The sequence below is a fragment of the Triticum aestivum genome, chromosome 1B, assembly GCF_018294505.1.
Source record: "Triticum aestivum cultivar Chinese Spring chromosome 1B, IWGSC CS RefSeq v2.1, whole genome shotgun sequence".
Classification (NCBI taxonomy): domain Eukaryota; kingdom Viridiplantae; phylum Streptophyta; class Magnoliopsida; order Poales; family Poaceae; genus Triticum; species Triticum aestivum.
In genome coordinates this window covers 68,076,400-68,094,480 of record NC_057795.1, presented here as the reverse complement: position 1 = coordinate 68,094,480, position 18,081 = coordinate 68,076,400, and the positions used below count along the sequence as shown (strand labels likewise).

The 18,081-nt window shown below is 42.6% G+C and overlaps 1 protein-coding gene across 1 annotated transcript; it reads right to left on the bottom strand.

The window, feature by feature from the left end:
* Positions 1-16,979: 16,979 nt before the first annotated feature.
* LOC123086929 (uncharacterized) lies at positions 16,980-17,777 on the bottom strand. Its single transcript, XM_044508792.1, has 3 exons — positions 17,470-17,777; positions 17,254-17,365; positions 16,980-17,181 (listed from the first exon to the last, which is right to left on the bottom strand). The coding sequence occupies exons 1-3, from the start codon at positions 17,760-17,762 to the stop codon at positions 17,161-17,163; spliced, it is 426 nt and encodes a 141-aa protein (XP_044364727.1). The 5' UTR covers positions 17,763-17,777; the 3' UTR covers positions 16,980-17,160.
* Between the last annotated feature and the right edge of the window lie 304 nt (positions 17,778-18,081).

The window sequence follows — 18,081 nt, the reverse complement described above, 5'->3', positions numbered from 1 at the left end:
TACTCTTCGTGCGGCTGTAGATGAGCTTGCATGTTGAATTCTTACTGTTCTAAGTAGTTTGAATGCTTGCTATGGCCTCTATGCATCCCTATGAGTAGTTGGTATCATTTTTGTGAAGTTTTTGTTGAGAAAATTTTGTGGGCTAATAAATTTCAGAAGTTTGTTCATAGGAAAACCATGAATATCTTTAGGAAGTCATCTGATAGTGACCTTCATCCTCGGAGGTTGGCGGAGGTACGATCGTGTGAATGGCCGCACACCACGTTCCTAGAAGAGGATGGAATCCTTCAAGAGTTCGCACAATACGCTACTAATGCTGGCCTCATCGACTTCATCGCAGATGAGTGTGAACGGCACCAAATCCTCACAAACATCTTTGTTTAAAGCTTTACTTTCCTGCCTAGGAATAATCCTCCTGAAGTGAGTTTTGATTTATATGCTGAAAATCATCAAACACCACTTACTGAATTTTGTGACATATGCATGATCCCCTCTGATGGGAGCTTAATCGAGCTTAGGCCAGCTGAGTTTGAGGCCTTCTATCATACTTAGACAGTGGGAGATGAGAGAGGGGTGTTAGCCATCACTGCTACTGGTTTGCATTTTCCTGCGGTTCATTACTTTGCTCTTTTCATTGCTAAATACTTGCTTTCTAGGGAGAAGGTGGGTGCGCTCAGCTCACCAGACCTTGTTGTTTTGCGTCATGCATTAGAGGGTGACAACACTTATAGCTTGGGACCTATTGTGGCTCGTCGCCTCCACCTTAATAAATCCAAGGGTAAAATTCATGGTGGGATTTATGCTACTCGTTTGGCGGCTCACTTCGAGGTTGAGATACGGCCTCATGATTACCCTCTGACCAAGGTTGACCTAGACCGCGCTGCCATGGATCACCACCATTTTACTGATGATAAATCTCCTCACATTCCTATTCCTTATAACCTGGTTTTTAGCATTGAAACTCGTGATATTATTCCATTACCTGCTCCTGCTTTGTTTGATTCTGTTGCCACGGGCAGATATAGTATTATGCATGTAGACATCATCGCCTACTGGAACGCTCAGGCTGCTTGAGAGGTAGTGGAGGAGCCACAACAGTGGGATCAGTGGATGCCCGCTCCTCAGTACCCCAAATACTATCCAGGCTATTGATCGAGTACCAAGTTAGACTAAAAGCCTAACCTTGGGGGAGTATGTGTTTCTCACCGACATTACATTCATGTCCACTTATTCATCTTGTCAGTGTTCACACTTTTTCATTGTATCATCCATGCTTAAATTTATTTTTCTTGCTTTCTTTTTGTGTGTTTGAAAAACCTTAGAAAAACCAAAAAAAAAGTTGTAGTTAGTTTACTTTCTATGCATGCTTAGTAGTAATGTTAAAAAGGAAACCCAAAAAGATTTCCTTGTTCTTATTTTTCTTGTTGGGAGCTTTCCTATGTAAATAGTTTTTCTCATTTTTGTTTTTCTCTTTTATTTGCTTGTTCGAGAAAACTAAAAACTCCAATAATATTTCAGTGCGTTTCTCTGAATTTCTTTTCCTTTCATTTGAGTTGTACCAAGGAGAAGACCACGATGAAAATGTTGAGTGACTCTCATATGAATAACTGTTGAATTAATAAGGAGCCCATTTTACCTTGTCTTCTCCTATTGAATAAATGTTTGCAGATTCCAGCTTAGTCCACGGCACTCTTGCACTATTATTATTTTCATATTGTTCAGTCGTGCAAGTGAAAGGCAATAATGACGATATTTGATGAACTGGCTGTGGCAGAGAGAACTCGACTTGTTCTGTTTTTGTAAATATGTTTAACCTAGTATCCATGATTCAGCCCCTTATGATTAAACATCCTTGCAATGGCAATTAGAGATTATAGTTTCGCATGCCATGCATAAGTAGTTGAGATTGGATAATGATTTATCTTGGATATCAACATTGTGTTAAAATGATTGTGATGTAGTATGATGATATGGTATCCTCCTCTGAATGTTCGAGTGGCTTGACCTGGCAAATGTTTATGCATGTAGTTGAATCAAAACCAACATAGTCTTTATGATATTTATGTTCATGGTGACCATATCCTACTCATGCTAGTGCCCAATGTTACTTATGCATAATGCATGATCATGATCGTTGTTGCTCTCTAGCTGGCCGCTTCTCAATCTAATTGCTAGCCTTCGCCTGTACTAAGTGGGAATTCTGCTTATACATTACAAAACCTTGAACCCAAAGTTATTCCAGATGAGTCCACCATACCTACCTATATGTGGTATTACCCTGCCGTCCTAAGTAAATTTGCACGTGCCACCTCTAAAAACTTCTAATAATATATCATTTTTATGTGCCTAGATCGTTCACGGAATGACAGAAGGTGGTCGGTATCTTCCATGCTAGGCGGGTTATTCTCAGGTCGAGTGTTTATTCACTCGCCATCGCACGAGAAAAGGGCAGTAATAGGGATGCCCAGTCCCAAACTGCAAACACAAAAGGAGTTAATCTCTCAAATAATCAAACAAAAAATCCCAATGGAGTCAAAACCTTTACTTTTTATCGCTTGGGAACCGCCCCTAGCTTGTTTGGCATGGGAGATATTGATAACTGATGGTCGTGAAGTAAATGAGAAGGGTGCATGTCTCAAAATATCATTTATCTCTGTTTTAAAAACTTGAGCTCTGGCACCTCTGCAAATCACTGCTTCCCTCTGCGAAGAGACTATCTATTTACTTTTATGTTGTGTCATCACCTTCTAAAACAAGCGCTAGAACCTGAGAGCATGGTCATGACTTATGCATTGTGTGTAGCTAATGTTGGGTACATCATGACTGGATCTTTTCTACCATGAATTACAATGTTTAGTCGCTGCTTGGACTTTGGAGGTGCTCTGCAATTATGTTTTGCAGTCTCAGAAAGGGCTAGCGAGATACCACTATTGTCATATTATATCATGCTTGTTTTGACAATGTGTTGCCGTTTGAGATGTCTTATTATTGCTCGCTAGCTGATTATGTCATTGATATGAGTTAATATAATCTTTAAGAGTTACTGTCGGCATGGTTATTTATAATGTTGGTTGAAAACCTGGGTGATGTTTAAGCTTATTTATGCAAACAAGAGCAAAAGAGTTCGTAAAAGTTTTTCTTTTTCACTTTCAGTTTATCAACTGAATTGCTTGAGGACAAGCAAAGGTTTAAGCTTTGGGGAGTTAATATGTCTCCAACGTATCTACTTTTCCTAACGCTTTTCCTCTTGTTTTGGACTCTAATTTGCATGATTTGAATGAAACTAACCCCGGACTGACGTTGTTTTTAGCAGAACTACCATGGTGTTGTTTTTGTGCAGAAATAAAAGTTCTTGGAATGGAACGAAACTTTGCGAGGAATTTTTATGCAATAGATAAGAATTTCTGGATCCAAGATCCACCGGAGAGGGGCACCTGGATGGGCACAACCCACCACGGGGCGCCCCCTCTCCTGGCGCGCCCAGGTGGGTTGTCCCCACCTGGTGGCCCGACAGACCCTGAAACCGACGCTATAAATCCTATTTGTCCAGAAAAAATCAGGAGTAAAGAATTATCACGATCCACGAGACGGAGCCACCATCACCTTCTATTCTTCATCGGGAGGCTAGATCTGGAGTTTGTTTGGGGCTCTGGAGAGGGGGATCTTCATTCTTCGTCATCACCAACCCTTCTCCATCTCCAATTCCATGATGCTTCCCACCGGGAGTGAGTAATTCCTTCATATGCTCCTTGGTCGGTGAGGAGTTGGATGAGATTCATCATGTAATCGAGTTAGTTTTGTTAGGGCTTGATCCCTAGTATCCACTATGTTCTAAGATTGATGTTGCTATGACTTTGCCATACTTAATGCTTGTCACTTTGGGCCCGGGTGCCATGATTTCAGATCTAAACCGTTTATGTTATCACCATTATATCCATGTTCTAGATCCGATCTTGCAAGTTATAGTCACCTACTACGTGTTATGATCCGGTAACCCCGGAGTGACAATAGTCGGGACCACTCCCGGTGATGACCGTAGTTTGAGAAGTTCATGTATTCATTATGTGTTAATGGTTTGTTCCAATTCTTAAAAGGAGGCCTTAATATCCCTTAGTTTCCGATATGGACCCCGCTGCCACGGGAGGGTAGGACAAAAGATGTCATACGCAAGTTCTTTCCATAAGCACGTATGACTATTTACGGAATATATGCCTACATTATATTGATGAACTGGAGCTAGTGCCATATCGCCCTAGGTTATAACTGTGTCATGATGAATATCATCCAACAAGTCACTGATCCAATGCCTACGAATTTATCTTAATTATATTGTTCTTGCTAAGTTACTACTGCTATCATCACTGTTACACTTGCTACAAAATTACTGCTCTCACTGTTACCGTTACTGTTACTACTGTCACTATTATCAAAACTTTCATATTACTTTGCCACTGATCACTTTGCTACAGATAATTAATCTCCAGGTGTGGTTGAATTGACAACTCAACTGCTAATACCTTCAAATATTCTTTGGCTCCCCTTGCGTCGAATCTATAAATTTGGGTTGAATACTCTACCCTTGAAAACTGTTGCGATCCCTTATACTTGTGGGTTATCAAGACATTTTTCTGGCGCCGTTGCCGGGGAGCATAGCTATATTTGTTGAGACACTTGGGATTATTATCATATTATCACTATGAAGAATCTAAAGGATGCTAAGACTAAGATTTTTCCCTCAAATACAAGGGGAGGTAAGGAACTGCCATCCAGTTCTGCTTTAGATTTACCTCTATTATAAGTAAACTTGCAACACCACCACATGCTATTAATTCTGATATGTCGCAAGTTATTGATGATGCTACTTCTGCTATGGATAATGCTTATGATGATGCCAGTACCTTGCTCAATGATGATGTGCCACTTGGTGACTTTCTTGATAAACAAATTGCTAGAATTATACAACATGATGTTGTTGAATCTGATGATGAGCTTGAAACTGAAACTCCTAAAACACCTGCTAGAAGTAGCCTTCCTAGATATGAATTTCCTAAGGTACCGGAAGGTTATATTATGAGTGTGGAGACATGATGCAAAATGGACGTATCAGGTATCTTTGAAGGGGATTTGTACTTACCAAAGACAACCTCGCCTGTCGCAATTGGCGAGGAAGTAAGAAGTGTGGCTTGTGTACTCATGACGACACATCAAGCACCTATTTTCCAGTGCACGTTTGTGTGTTCTACGTGGTCGGTCATACAAATAGCGTCCAATTTGTATCCTTTCATAAGTGTTGCCAATATTTTTTTGGTCACTGATTAGGCGGTATTTCAAATAGGTTTGAAATGCTAATAAGGGTGGCAGCTTATGCCTTATTATGGTCGGTCTGACTGTGTAGAAAAGATTTGATTTTTAATGACAAAAACTCATACCCTATGCAGGTTATTTTCTGATGTGCACATTTGCTTCTTACGTGGTGTATGCTACACAGAACGGAGTACCAACCATTTTTCAAGGCGGTGTGTATGCAGTTGGAGCAAATGGCCGGGGAGGTTTTTATCCAACATGGGTGGCAACATAATCTCCGGATCGGTACATCACCTTCTTCGGCATAGGCATAGTGTCGGTCCTACATGACTCACTGTTGTCGATATGTCGATTTTTTATTTTATTTTTTTCAGACTTCTGGTATTTTGTTGTGTGCATCTTAATTATGCAGAGGCCAAGTGTGGCTCATTATGCTTTGTATCCGCTTTGCTACATTTTGAGTTAATAAAAACTCCCTTTATCGAGAAAAAGAAAAAAACTACCAACAAAAATCCAGTCTTACATAATTAAAACTAAAAAAATTATACAACCATCGGTGGGGGCGGTAAATCTAGCATTCATCGTCCTACTCATCGTTGGTTAGGAAGACGAATATCGATGTCGGCCTCTACGGAAACGCCTCCTTGAATGCCGCCGGGCTTGCTTCTGCGCTGCCGCCTATTGGCCGCATCTTGGTGCGCCGCCTGCTGAGCATCATCCTGTTGTACCGCAACCTCCATTGTGTGCCTCTTGTCCATGACCACGCCTGCCCCAATAGCGGCCATGGCTTCTCCTCCCCAGGCTCGGGCGCGGGCAGAGGCAGTGGAGGCACATTGGCCTCAACTCGGTCCACCGATTCATCTAGTGCCCATGAAAGGCCACATTAGCCGGCGAGCTGCTCGAGCTCGGGCTATTCTATGGCCCTCTGCTTGGCCTCCCCGAGGGCCACAATGTCTGGTCGTGGCAGAGCGGCGACCGCGCGCAGTGCACGGGGTGCACCCTCAAAGTTTGACCAATAGCATCGGTCATGCTTGGTGGCCAACCACATGTCCGAGTTTGGCGAGTCCATGACGTATGCTAGGTTGCGTCGGAGGTTGGCCTAGAGTTGAGCACAGTGGCGGTGGATCTCTGCCAGCCAGGCGTGGTTTGTGTTAGGCATTGTCTCCACCAGAACCCTATCGAGGATGAGATGCCATTGGTGTGGCAGGTTCACGTCGGGCCACGGCACCGGAACACCATGCTCTAGAATTATCGACAATGATGGACCAACACATGGAGGCGAAAGGGTGGCCGTGGTTTACACCTGGCGATGCCATGGTGTAGTTGGCCGCCGGCCTCGTGCCCATGCTTATCGCGCTGTCGAATCCCAATGTAGGTGCCGCTAGGGCTAGATGTCGGGCGGCTGGGACGCAAGCGGAAGAAGATGAGAGGAAGTAGACCGGGCGGCCCCCCTCTGCCACATGCGTGGCATTAAAAGGACATGCAGGTGTAGGTTGGGTGGCTGACGTGCGGAGTCCCTCACATGTGTGGACTTAAAATGACCGGTGGGTGGTGGTTGGGTGGTCGACACATGGGCATGAGGTCGATACCTAGCAGACGCGCGTCCATTCCGTCTCATGTTTGTGTGAACGTAAAACGGGCGCAAATTTGTGTCAGAAATGCATCGGGATGACCACGTGAGACAGAAATAATTTGCATTTGCATCCGCGTGTTGAGCATGGATTTTGCTCTTATGGAACCAAATTTACAAAATAACACAAAATGGTCTTTTTTAGACAAATCGGACAAAATGGTCGGCATGGTGGAGTTGGTCTTACCTCCAGAGACCCAGGTGGTAGCCCATTATCCCTATCGCCAGGATATCAGGCCCGTCGAGAAGGTTGTGCGAGATGTGCGATCGCACAGGGCCTCAGAAATCGCAGGGGCCCCGAGCGAAGGAAAAAACAACCAAAAGGTCCGATTAATTTGTTGGCTCGATGGTTTTTTGGCTCGCTTCACTACTAGGGAAAAGCCTAGCAGCAGCGCTGGTTTTAGGACTATCAGTAGCGCGGGATGATGCGCTACTGATAAGGCGCTATAGCTAACGTATAGCAGTAGCGCATGTCATCCCACGCTACTGCTATACATGAATAGTTGTAGCGCGCTTCAGAGAAGAGCGCTGCCGATATTATCTGTAGCGCTTTTTACAGGGAAGCGCTACTGATAAGGAGGCGCTACTGCTAACTTTTTTTCCCTCGCTACTACTAGTTTTATTAGTTTTTTCTGCATTTGTTTTGTATTTGAATACGCTTTGTACAATAATCTTTAGCATATCATACACATACAAATGTAATCATAGCATATACATACAACTAGTCTCATGAAATCATGTCATCATCATAATCTTCATCCAACACAAAGTGGTCTCTCGTCATCATCTCAAAAATAGCGATACAAGTCTCGATTACTTGCAGATACATCGTCATCCATCTAAACAATGATATACGCGAGAAGAGCTATCACTTTCAGTGAGAGCGGAACTATGCAGTACATGAGTTCGTATCCCTCTCTTGCATTAGCGTGAACCTAAACTAACTACTGCCTGTCGCTCGGAAATCGGAAACCGGTACACCTGGACCTGACACTCCAGCCACTCGTCGTATATATACTCCTGGCATAGCACTTCTTCGCCGTCGATGATCTATGCACCTGCATTGTCACATGAGTCGATGATATGCAACATATATAGTTGAGCAACAGAAAGAGACAGACTTGGAAAAAATAGAAACAACATATCATAAACATAAATAACACAATTCATCGTACCCAAAATGCCCTAACTAGAGTGATCTTGGCTAATCAAGGAGGAGGACGGTTTAATTACATCACAAATAAAGTTTCGCCGTGCATAACTCAAAGTTTTGTCATATAGAAAGTATGGACTAAACGGACACATTATCATATATCGACAATCACTCCAGCATGTCGTGCCATCCATCCATGTCAGGGAGATAGTCCCCGAGCTTAGTGAAAGGCTTCATGGCGACAAATTCACGGAAAATTTCGGCAATGACCTTTGCTAAAAAGTGGACAAATCGAGAACCTGAAATTTGCCGGAACAGAAATGAATCAACATTCCGGCAAAACATAGGCCACTCAGCTTCATTCCCTGGAAATAGTGTTCAAATATCTCTCTTCGACACCGCAACACATGCCCAAATATACACGAGCAACCACATGTCCAAATTTCACAAGCTAATTCAAAAACAAAGTGTAGAAAAAAATTCATTTAACTACAAATAGAACAAAATTCAGTTAACTTTAGTGCTCTATAATGATGAAAGGAAAAAAATCAGTTAACTACTAATTTTATTCATTTATGTTATTCATTTAACTTCACCTAATTAACCTACTCTACCACTACTACTAGCAGCACTACTAACCTAATTAACCTAGCAAAACTCTACTGCCCTAACTGAAAAACATCTAATTAACGTCTACTAGTACCACTACTGTCCTAACCTAATTAACATCTACTAGTATCACTATATACTGTACAAGAAGCATCTACCCTAATTAAACCCTACTACCCTAACTAACTTTTGTTGTAAACCAAATGTTTTGCTCCAACATCTACTACTTAACACCCTTTGCTCTAAACTAAATTTTTTGCTATAAACAAACTTTTGCTCTACTAATTTTTGCTCTAAAATGCAAAGAGAAAGGAGTGGGGGAGGGGTGGGGGACTTACAGAGAGGGGAGAGACCGTGGCGGGGAGGTGCTCGGCGACGGAGGCAAGGCGGAGAGGGCGGGCTCGGGCACGGGCAACGGCGGTCCTGGGTGGGCTCGGGCGGCGGTGAGGTGGAGGGCGGCGACAGTAAGGTCGAGGGCGGCCTTGGGTGGCGATGATGAGGTCGAGGGAGGCCTCGGGCGGCGGCGGTGAGGCTGAGGGCGGCCTTGGGCGGCAGCGGTGAGGATGACGGCGGCCTCGGGGGGGACGCTGAGGTTGCGGGCGTCCACGCCGGCAGGAGACGGCGGAGAAGTGGGGCGACGACGAATTGGGGAGATGGCGGCGAGGGCGAGGGATTTGGGGAAGAAGTGGTGGCGGGCGGGCGGGGGGGGGGGGGGGGGGGGAGGGACCGCTGTTTAAATGAAAACTTAACGGTAGCGCGTTTAAGAAAACACGCTATAGCTAAGTTAGCTACAACGCGTTTCCTGAAACTCACTAATGATATTCCTTTCTCCTTTTCCCCTTTTTTCATTTATTTTTCTTTACATTTTATTTTTTTCCTTTCTACTTTTTTATTTCTTTTATTTTCATTTACTTTTCTACTTGTTTTTTATTTTTTTTATTTTTGTTAACAGTAGCGCCTTAAAAATAAACGCGCTGCTACAACAAAGTTAGCGGTAGCGCTATTTATAAAAGAGCGCTACTACTATGTGTAGCCGATCGGCTTACCGGTTGGAATTTTTGTAGTAGCGCTTTTACGGATGGACGCGCTACTGCTATATATGTATCTGCAGCGCGGTTTTCTCGCGCGCGCTACTGCTATCTTGCAGTAGCGCCTTTTTTTAACACGTGCTACTGCTAAAGTTCTGTGTATAGGCTTTTCCCTAGTAGTGCTTGCTCGATCCTAATATTCCGAAATCACTAATTAAGGACTAATCGTCGGAAAGAACACTCCACTTTCCCAGGTCACAACAAGTGGCGCACATGCAGCGCGCCACTTGTCTCAACCCGGGAGTTTTCCCTTTTTCGTAGATCCGTTTATTCAAAATGTTTTATCTTTTAAACCGTGCGTCTAAATCTCGAACCGTTTTCATCATTGGATTCCTCGCGTCAAGATCTTCAAAACTAGATCCCATGTTGATAGGTTTTGACGAACTTTTTTTTCACGAAAAAACTAGACGAAAAAACCGGGCAAAAAAATGAAACCGGGAGCACGGTTTTTTCCCTTTCCGAAAGAGGCACACCCGTGCCTCTCTCCAAATCACACACGTGCCTCTCGTGGAAGCAAAACCGTGACTCTCGTGGAAGAAAAAAAATAGAAAATATGTTTTTTTTTCATTTCCGAGAGGCACGACCGTGACTCTCGTGAAAGCACAACTGTGCCACTCGCAGAAGCAAAACCGTGACTCTCGCGAAAGAAAAAAAAATAGAAAAAACGTATTTTTCCCCTTTCTGAGAGGCACGGCCGTGACTTTCGCGAAAGAACAACCGTACCTCTCGCGGAAGCAAAATCATGACTCTCGCGAAAGAAAAAAAACAGAAAACGCGTTTTATTTTTCCGTTTCTGAGAGGCACGACCATGACTCTCGCGAAAGCACAACCGTGCCTCTCGCGGAAGCAAAACCGTGACTCTCGCGAAAGAAAAAAAAACAGAAAACACGTTTTGTTTTCCCTTTTCGAGATCCACGGCTGTGACTCTCGCGAAAGTACAACCGTGCCTCTCATGAAAGCAAAACCGTGACTCTCGTAAAAGAAAAAAAAACAAAAACATGTTTTTTTCATTTTCGAAAGGCACGGCCATGACTCTCGCTAAAGCACACCCGTGCCTCTCGGGAAAAAATACAGTGACTTTCGCGAAAGAAAAAAAAATGAAAATGCGTTTTTTCGTGCAATTTTTTTTTCCAAAACTTTTTTTTGATCGAAAAACTATAGAAGACCGGGGGAAAACAAAAATGCCGAAAAACCCTGAAAAAAGCGTTTAAAAACCCAAAAACGAGTGCGAAAAAATAAAAAAAATCCGAAGGGATCGTCGAGAGCGCGACACGTAGCGAATGGCTGAGAACGCACCAAATGGCGCTGATCGTTGCAAGGCTCCTGAAGGAGCGCTCGTTAAGTAGTTGCTCTCCTAAAATGTGGACGGAAGTGCGTAAATCGCAGGAACGATGTTACGGTGAGGCCCCTGTACCCAGCCAACAGGCCCACAGTCGGCCTAGTATCAATTTACCAACTTCGTTTTTTGCCCAATGTGTAAATGGTCCAAATAGAAAACAAGGCAGGCTTGTTACGTTACTGAGCCTACTCTTTCTCTCTTTCTTTTTATGGGAGACTGAGCCTACTCTCTACAGCCGAGCATGCGTGTTTGCTTGCCTGCTTAATTAGGCATGTACTTAATTTTAACTAAAATTAATCTTATTAACACACTAACCATAATCTAATTTCTATTTTTGAGGGGAATCTAATTTCTAATTCTAGTACTAATTCTTCCTTATGTGCTCGCCCTGCTACAATACTAGCATATTTCATTTCAAGAATGGCTCAATGGATTTTTCTTTTGCTAGTAGATTCAATGGATTTAAAATTTTGTTTCAAGAAATACTAGACGGATGATACTTTTCGGTATGTTTCAGTAAATTTAGCAAAAAATATTATTGTTCTAGTACTATATTTACCCTTTGGCAGTACTGATGGTATATTAAGAAATATTATACAAAATAACACATATTCAAAGCTATATAATTAAGTGAAATATGCGTAGTTATATTAGATATACATTTTTTGTAAAGTTTTGGGCTTCGTTTCGCGTTTCGCATCGGGCCCCTAATTCCTAGAGACAGCCTTGCCTGTCAGGCAGAATTTTTTTGGTCGGATCCATGCAAACTTTGGAAGCGGGGTCAAATGACAGCTAAATTTTGACCATAATGTTAAAACTGTGATTTTGGCCTCCATCTGTTACAAATACATGAGCAATAGGAGTACATCGGCAGGGAGGGTCTGGGGTTCCATCCATCCATGTGCTTTGACTCCCAGTAAGTGAAACAACAGGCAATGTGTTTGTTTGCTCACGAATAAGAATATAAATATTTGATCCGATGCATATATTACTTGTCGCTCAAACGTATGTATCTAAATATAGATTAGAGGGAGTACAACATTTTGGCCAACTCTATGTGTTAGTGATTTTCAATAACTGAGTAATTTGCTAGAAGAAACACAGCGAAGAAACTAATAAAGGTACTCTGGCCAACTAAGGATAATTGTTACTCTTGGAACATATGCGTACACAAATAAATAAGGGATCAATCTAAACTTGATTAGGTCTTTTTTTTGCGAGTGTTGATTAGGGTTCCTCTAGTGTACAAGAGAAAGCTCGATCGGTACAGAGTTGTGCTCTTGTTGCTGGCATCATCGAGGTGAAGCTCACAACTCCTCTCGCTACCTTCGGGGGAAACCCTTCACTAGTCGATCGAATGATGGCGGTGCTCTTGTGGGAGCGTCATTCTTGAAAGAGTGTGCACTGGCTGGAGGGACCAGTGGACGGTCTTAACGGTGGAGCGGCGTCCCATGTCACGCATCGACTGTGTGGAGTTTCGGCAGGATGTCGCAACAGGGTCTCGGCAACGGATGTATGATGATGGACGCGCGTAGGGAGGAGGCGTTGTCAAGCGCCATGGTGGCGTCGACGGCATACCTGTCAAGGTCGATGCATCAGTATCTGCTCTGAAGATGGATCAATGGAAGATGACGGCGGCCTCTTAAAGTGCGCTGGACCGGTGTGTGCCCTAGACCCGCCAAGAGGCTTCGCTGGGGTCACCGGCTTTATATGTTAGGTTTTGGTGCGAGGTCTGTTTGATATTCAGCTCGGACTTTCGGCACCCCTTCATTAAGTGGTTAAGAGTTGCGACAGATGTTGCCATGATTGTGGCTTCAGATTTACTGATATATATCTTTATAAGGTCTTTTTGAATAATTAATAAAATGACTGCATGCATCGACTACATGCAGAGGCCGGGGGTCATCCTATTTTTCTAAAAAAAGGGGTAATATCAACGAGAGTAGCAGAACTTGCGCTTGATGTTCATTTTGGTGCTACAACTTTAAAAATATGGAATTGTGGTTATCTAACTTGACATTGCGTGCAAATACAGTCACAAGATACATGTGCGGAGGTATCACGATGTACGACCCCACGTGTCAGCGAGTGGTGGCACTCAACTGGCTTATTTTTACACGAAACACACTCACATTTTTTTATTTACGGAAGAAGCCGATCACTTACTTACATAAAGTAACAAAAATTATGGGTATTCCGCTCGGACTTTTGGCACCCCTTCATTAAGTGGTTAAGAGTTGCGACAAATGTTGTCATGATGGTGCCTTCAGACTTACTGATGTATATCTTTATAAGGTTTTTTTGAATAATTAATAAAATGACTACATGCATCGACTAGATGCAGAGGCCGGGGGTCATCCTATTTTTCTATAAAGAAGAGGTAATATCACCGGAAGTAATAGAACTTGCGCTTTGATGTTCAGTTTGATGCTACAACTTTAAAAATACGGATTTTGTGGTTATCTAACTTGACATCGCGTGCAAATACAGTCACAAGATACATGTGCGGAGGTATCAGGGTGTACGACCCCACGTGTCAGTGAGTGGTGGCAGTCAACTGGCTTATTTTTACACGAAACACACTCACATGTTTTTATTTACGGAAGAAGCCGATCACTTACTTACAGTGAGTAACAAAAATTATGGGGAGCCCGGAGTCGAAGCAGCGACCAATTTGGAGGACACACGAGACTCTAGCCAACACACCCTTCCACGTGCACATGTCATATACGGATAGCAAATATTGATGTATTGAACGCGGAGCTTAAGTGACATTAATTTTTTTCACATCTATGAGCAATGGGTCCTGTCATTACACGGTGAAAATTAACAGGAAAAGTGTGGCCGCCAGCTCTCGAACAAACAACCAATGGGTAGCACACAAGGCGTTCTAGTCGCTACAACCTGCACGTATACACGTCTACAATGAATAACTAGTAGTGTACTAAATATTTGTAGATAGTATGTAAATTATAATTTCAGTAATAAAAATAATGTCTAAATATTTGTGTGTTGTAAACATTCTATATATATGAAATAACCTACTTTCAAATCTTGCACCTATTATTTTGAAATATTCATATATTTAAATATTTTTATGAATTATAAAAATGTTTGTATCATTTAAATATAAGCCATGAGTGTATAATTTTTTTGGATTCATTAAACATATTTATTTTTCATATACATTTTCAATTCGGTATTAACTAAATATTTTTATATAGTACACAAGTGTATATTTAAATGTTTTCATTTACTAATGATCTTTGTAATATTCTTAGAACATAACTTTATTAATTATGTTTTACAAATATCTTGAAAAATAATGCAAAATGGGCCGTAGTATTTGCAGAAATAAGCCAGCAACGGCGCTCCCCTTCCGAAAGATATGCATCTTGTATGTGCTGCTAGGCAGCCAGCCAGAGTGACCGAGGGAGCAAGAACAAGTTTCCATGCAGAGGGGTTGATTGTTGAAATGACACTCTGTTTTACCGCTCTGTCAAACCATCTTGATGTGCAATTAGTATCACTGCCATTGTTTTACTGCTCCATTTGTTAGTACTATGTGTGTGTCAAAAAAACTTGTAAGTACCGTGTGATGGCATTATATGTTGATCTTAATGTCTCAACCTATCTGAACATGACTTCTCGTCCTGCTTAACGAAATGAACTGAGCAGTGCGCGACTCTACATGTTTTAGGTTAAAAAAGATGGGTAAAATAGCATAAAGGGCTGCAGATGTACACCCACTGATGAAAAAAAAGATCATATATACGAAAAAATAAATGTCATTTAAGCTCCACGTTCAATACATCTAAGATTCTAAGTTTGCTATTCATACTTGAGATGCGAACGGGAATGGTGGTTGGCTACAGTAGCTTATGTTGTGAACATTGGTCGCTGGTTCGATTCCAGGCTCCCCCGATTTTTGTGTTAATTTTGTACCTATATGTAGTATAGTGGTCAACTTTTTCGTAAATAAAAAATGTGAGGGTGTTTTGTGCAAAAGTAAGCTTTTTTTTGGCATGAAGCAAAAGTAAGCTAGGCGTGCGCCATCACTCACTGACAGGTGAGGTCATGCACCTTGGTACGTCTATATGTGTATTTTGTGACCGTATTAGCATGCGATGTCAAGTTAGATGACCACAAATACATATTTTTAAAGTTTTAATACCAAACTAAACATTGAGTGCAAGTTCTATGACTCCGAGTGATATTACCTAAAAAAACATTGTATGGCCAGTACTGCATGTGCATGCGTCCAAAAGAAGTACTAGCAGCAGCAGCATCAATGCATTGTGTGTCCCGATCCGTATTGTTTGATCATGCATCCCCCGATTTTTGTGTTAATTTTGTACCTATATGTAGTATAGTGGTCAACTTTTTCGTAAATAAAAAATGTGAAGGTGTTTTGTGCAAAAGTAAGCTTTTTTTTGGCATGAAGCAAAAGTAAGCTAGGCGTGCGCCATCACTCACTGACAGGTGAGGCCATACACCCTGGTACGTTCATATGTGTATTTTGTGACCGTATTAGCATGCGATGTCAAGTTAGGTGACCACAAATACGTATTTTTAAAGTTTTTAATACCAAACTAAACATTGAGTGCAAGTTCTATGACTCCGAGTGATATTACCTAAAAAAACATTGTATGGCCAGTACTGCATGTGCATGCGTCCAAAAGAAGTACTAGCAGCAGCAGCATCAGTGCATTGTGTGTCCCGATCCGTATTGTTTGATCATGCATGTACCAGCTGCTACTACTTGCTCAATGTTCCCAAGACCGGCGTGTGTGCTGAACTTGAATCAATGCATGTGTTTTCTGTTTGCTTGCTCGTCAACGGAGTAGTTGGAAAGCGAAACAGACGTCCTGTACTCTTGTTTCAGAGTAGAAATCTCTCTTTTGGGGGAATCGCTGTAAAAGGCTATTCGTGGATATTTGTAGCATGAGGCTTTGTACCTACCGAAAATGATTTCTCATTATTCTCATTTGATCTAAACCAACCCTCTCCTAGCTACCTGTATTGTCTCCTTTTGTTTTTTCCTATATACACATTATTTCATTTATTGTGTATGCATTTCATATTTCTTTCATGGGTTTCATTGTCGCTTTTGACGTACCTAATTTAATATCTGCTTAACTAAAATTTCACAACAATGATTCTCGATATTTCTAAAGAGAAAGGGATTTTATAGGTACATTTGTAGTGATCTGCGCATCGTTTATGATTCATGTCCTTTTGATGCGCGATCATGCATGAGTCAATGGTGCTGCTTCAACTTTGGTGTGATCGATCAACTCCTTGGGCGTGCCTCAACTGTCTCAAGAGAAGTACCACCACCCAAAGTGTGTGTTGAATGCATGTAGCTAGCTTGTACTTCCTCCGTTCCTAAATATTTGTCTTTCTAGACATTTTAAATAGACTATCACATACGAATGTATGTAGACATATTTTAGAGTGTAAATTCACTCATTTTACTCCGTATGTAGTCACTTGTTGAAATCTCTAGAAAGACAAATATTTAAAAACGGAGGGAGTATATATTTGCTGGACTTTCACAGCCCGTAAAATTCTTTACTCACTCTTTTTTCTTGTTATGGAATTTACTCACTCATTATTTCTTTTATTATGAACCTAAACCATGTTTCCCTTTTTTTTTTTGCTGCATGTACAGTTGTCCTTGTTGTGTTTGTGTACTACCACCTCAAAAAACTTGAAGATTCAATTTTTTCCCTTGCGGGTTTTCCGTTAGCGTATTTTACATGATTTCATGGTTGCTTACCGAGATTTAGATTGTAGAAGGAACAGGTGACTTGCATATCACTTATATTAGGCGGGCAAGAAACAGAGATACTATTGCAAATGGAGACCACCACACAGGAGCATAAGCCAGAATTACTGCTAGAACTTGACTAATCTCTCTTGAGCCGAGGTACTAAATAAGACAGGCTAATGATAGACGACACGAACTCCTCGCTGCCGTCCTCCCTTATTTATTCCGTTCAATGACCTCGCCGATTAGGTACCGACGATGCTCCTAAAGATCCTTGACGTCATGCTGAGAAGACAATCACAAGGGTTAACACAACAGAAGTTGAATCACTAATGCAGGCCGGTCGGATTAATCTACCTCAGCGCGAGAATGAGACTCCTCCAGGTTCTTCTTCTGCAGATCATCGTTTTCGGTAGGCTTGGACGGGCGAGGTCGAGAGTGGAAGGCATCCACGACCATTCTGCCAAAGCTGCACTCCAGAAGCGAAATTCAATATTCATGGTGATTGGTGAGTGGTAGCAAGCAGAGCAAAATTCAGTATGTGGACATAACGGATGTGAGGAGGGTACATACGGGTGGTCGTCGTCAAACTCAATGTGGCCGTCGTAGCCGCCGCCGGTGAACATGCTGTCCATACGCGCCGACTCCTCGGCGGTGGCTGGCTGGATCTTGAAGCCTTCGCCGGACCCTTGAGCCTTGTACTTCTCCGCCCAGCGGTCCAGCCACCGCGACTCCTGCTCGGTTGCGTACTGCACGCTGATCCTGAGGTCCCCTTCCTCTGGATCCGCAGCTGCTGCTGCAGCGGCGGCGAGGCTAGCTAGCAGAAGGAGGGAGATGGGGACGAAGGACAGCCGGGCGCGGGCCATCTTGCTTCTTTGGCAGACTTATCTTGGGCTGTGCTGTTTCTTCAACTGAAGTGTGGTCTGGCCTGAGCTGCCTGGATGTGTATATATGGACGATGGTGCAGCTCTTAGTGCTGCACTGCTAGTACCGTTGAACAAGTCGTGTTGGTAAGACTAGCACAAATGCCCGTGCGTTGCAACGGGAGAACTAAATCCTCGCATGACAATACACGGTAAGATGGAGTCTCCTAATTGATGTGGCCATTGCCAAGCTCCCGTTGTGGCCGCCGTAGCTGCTAGTGCAGCTGGGTATCCTCCATAGTTTTAAATAGCATGCTAAGCC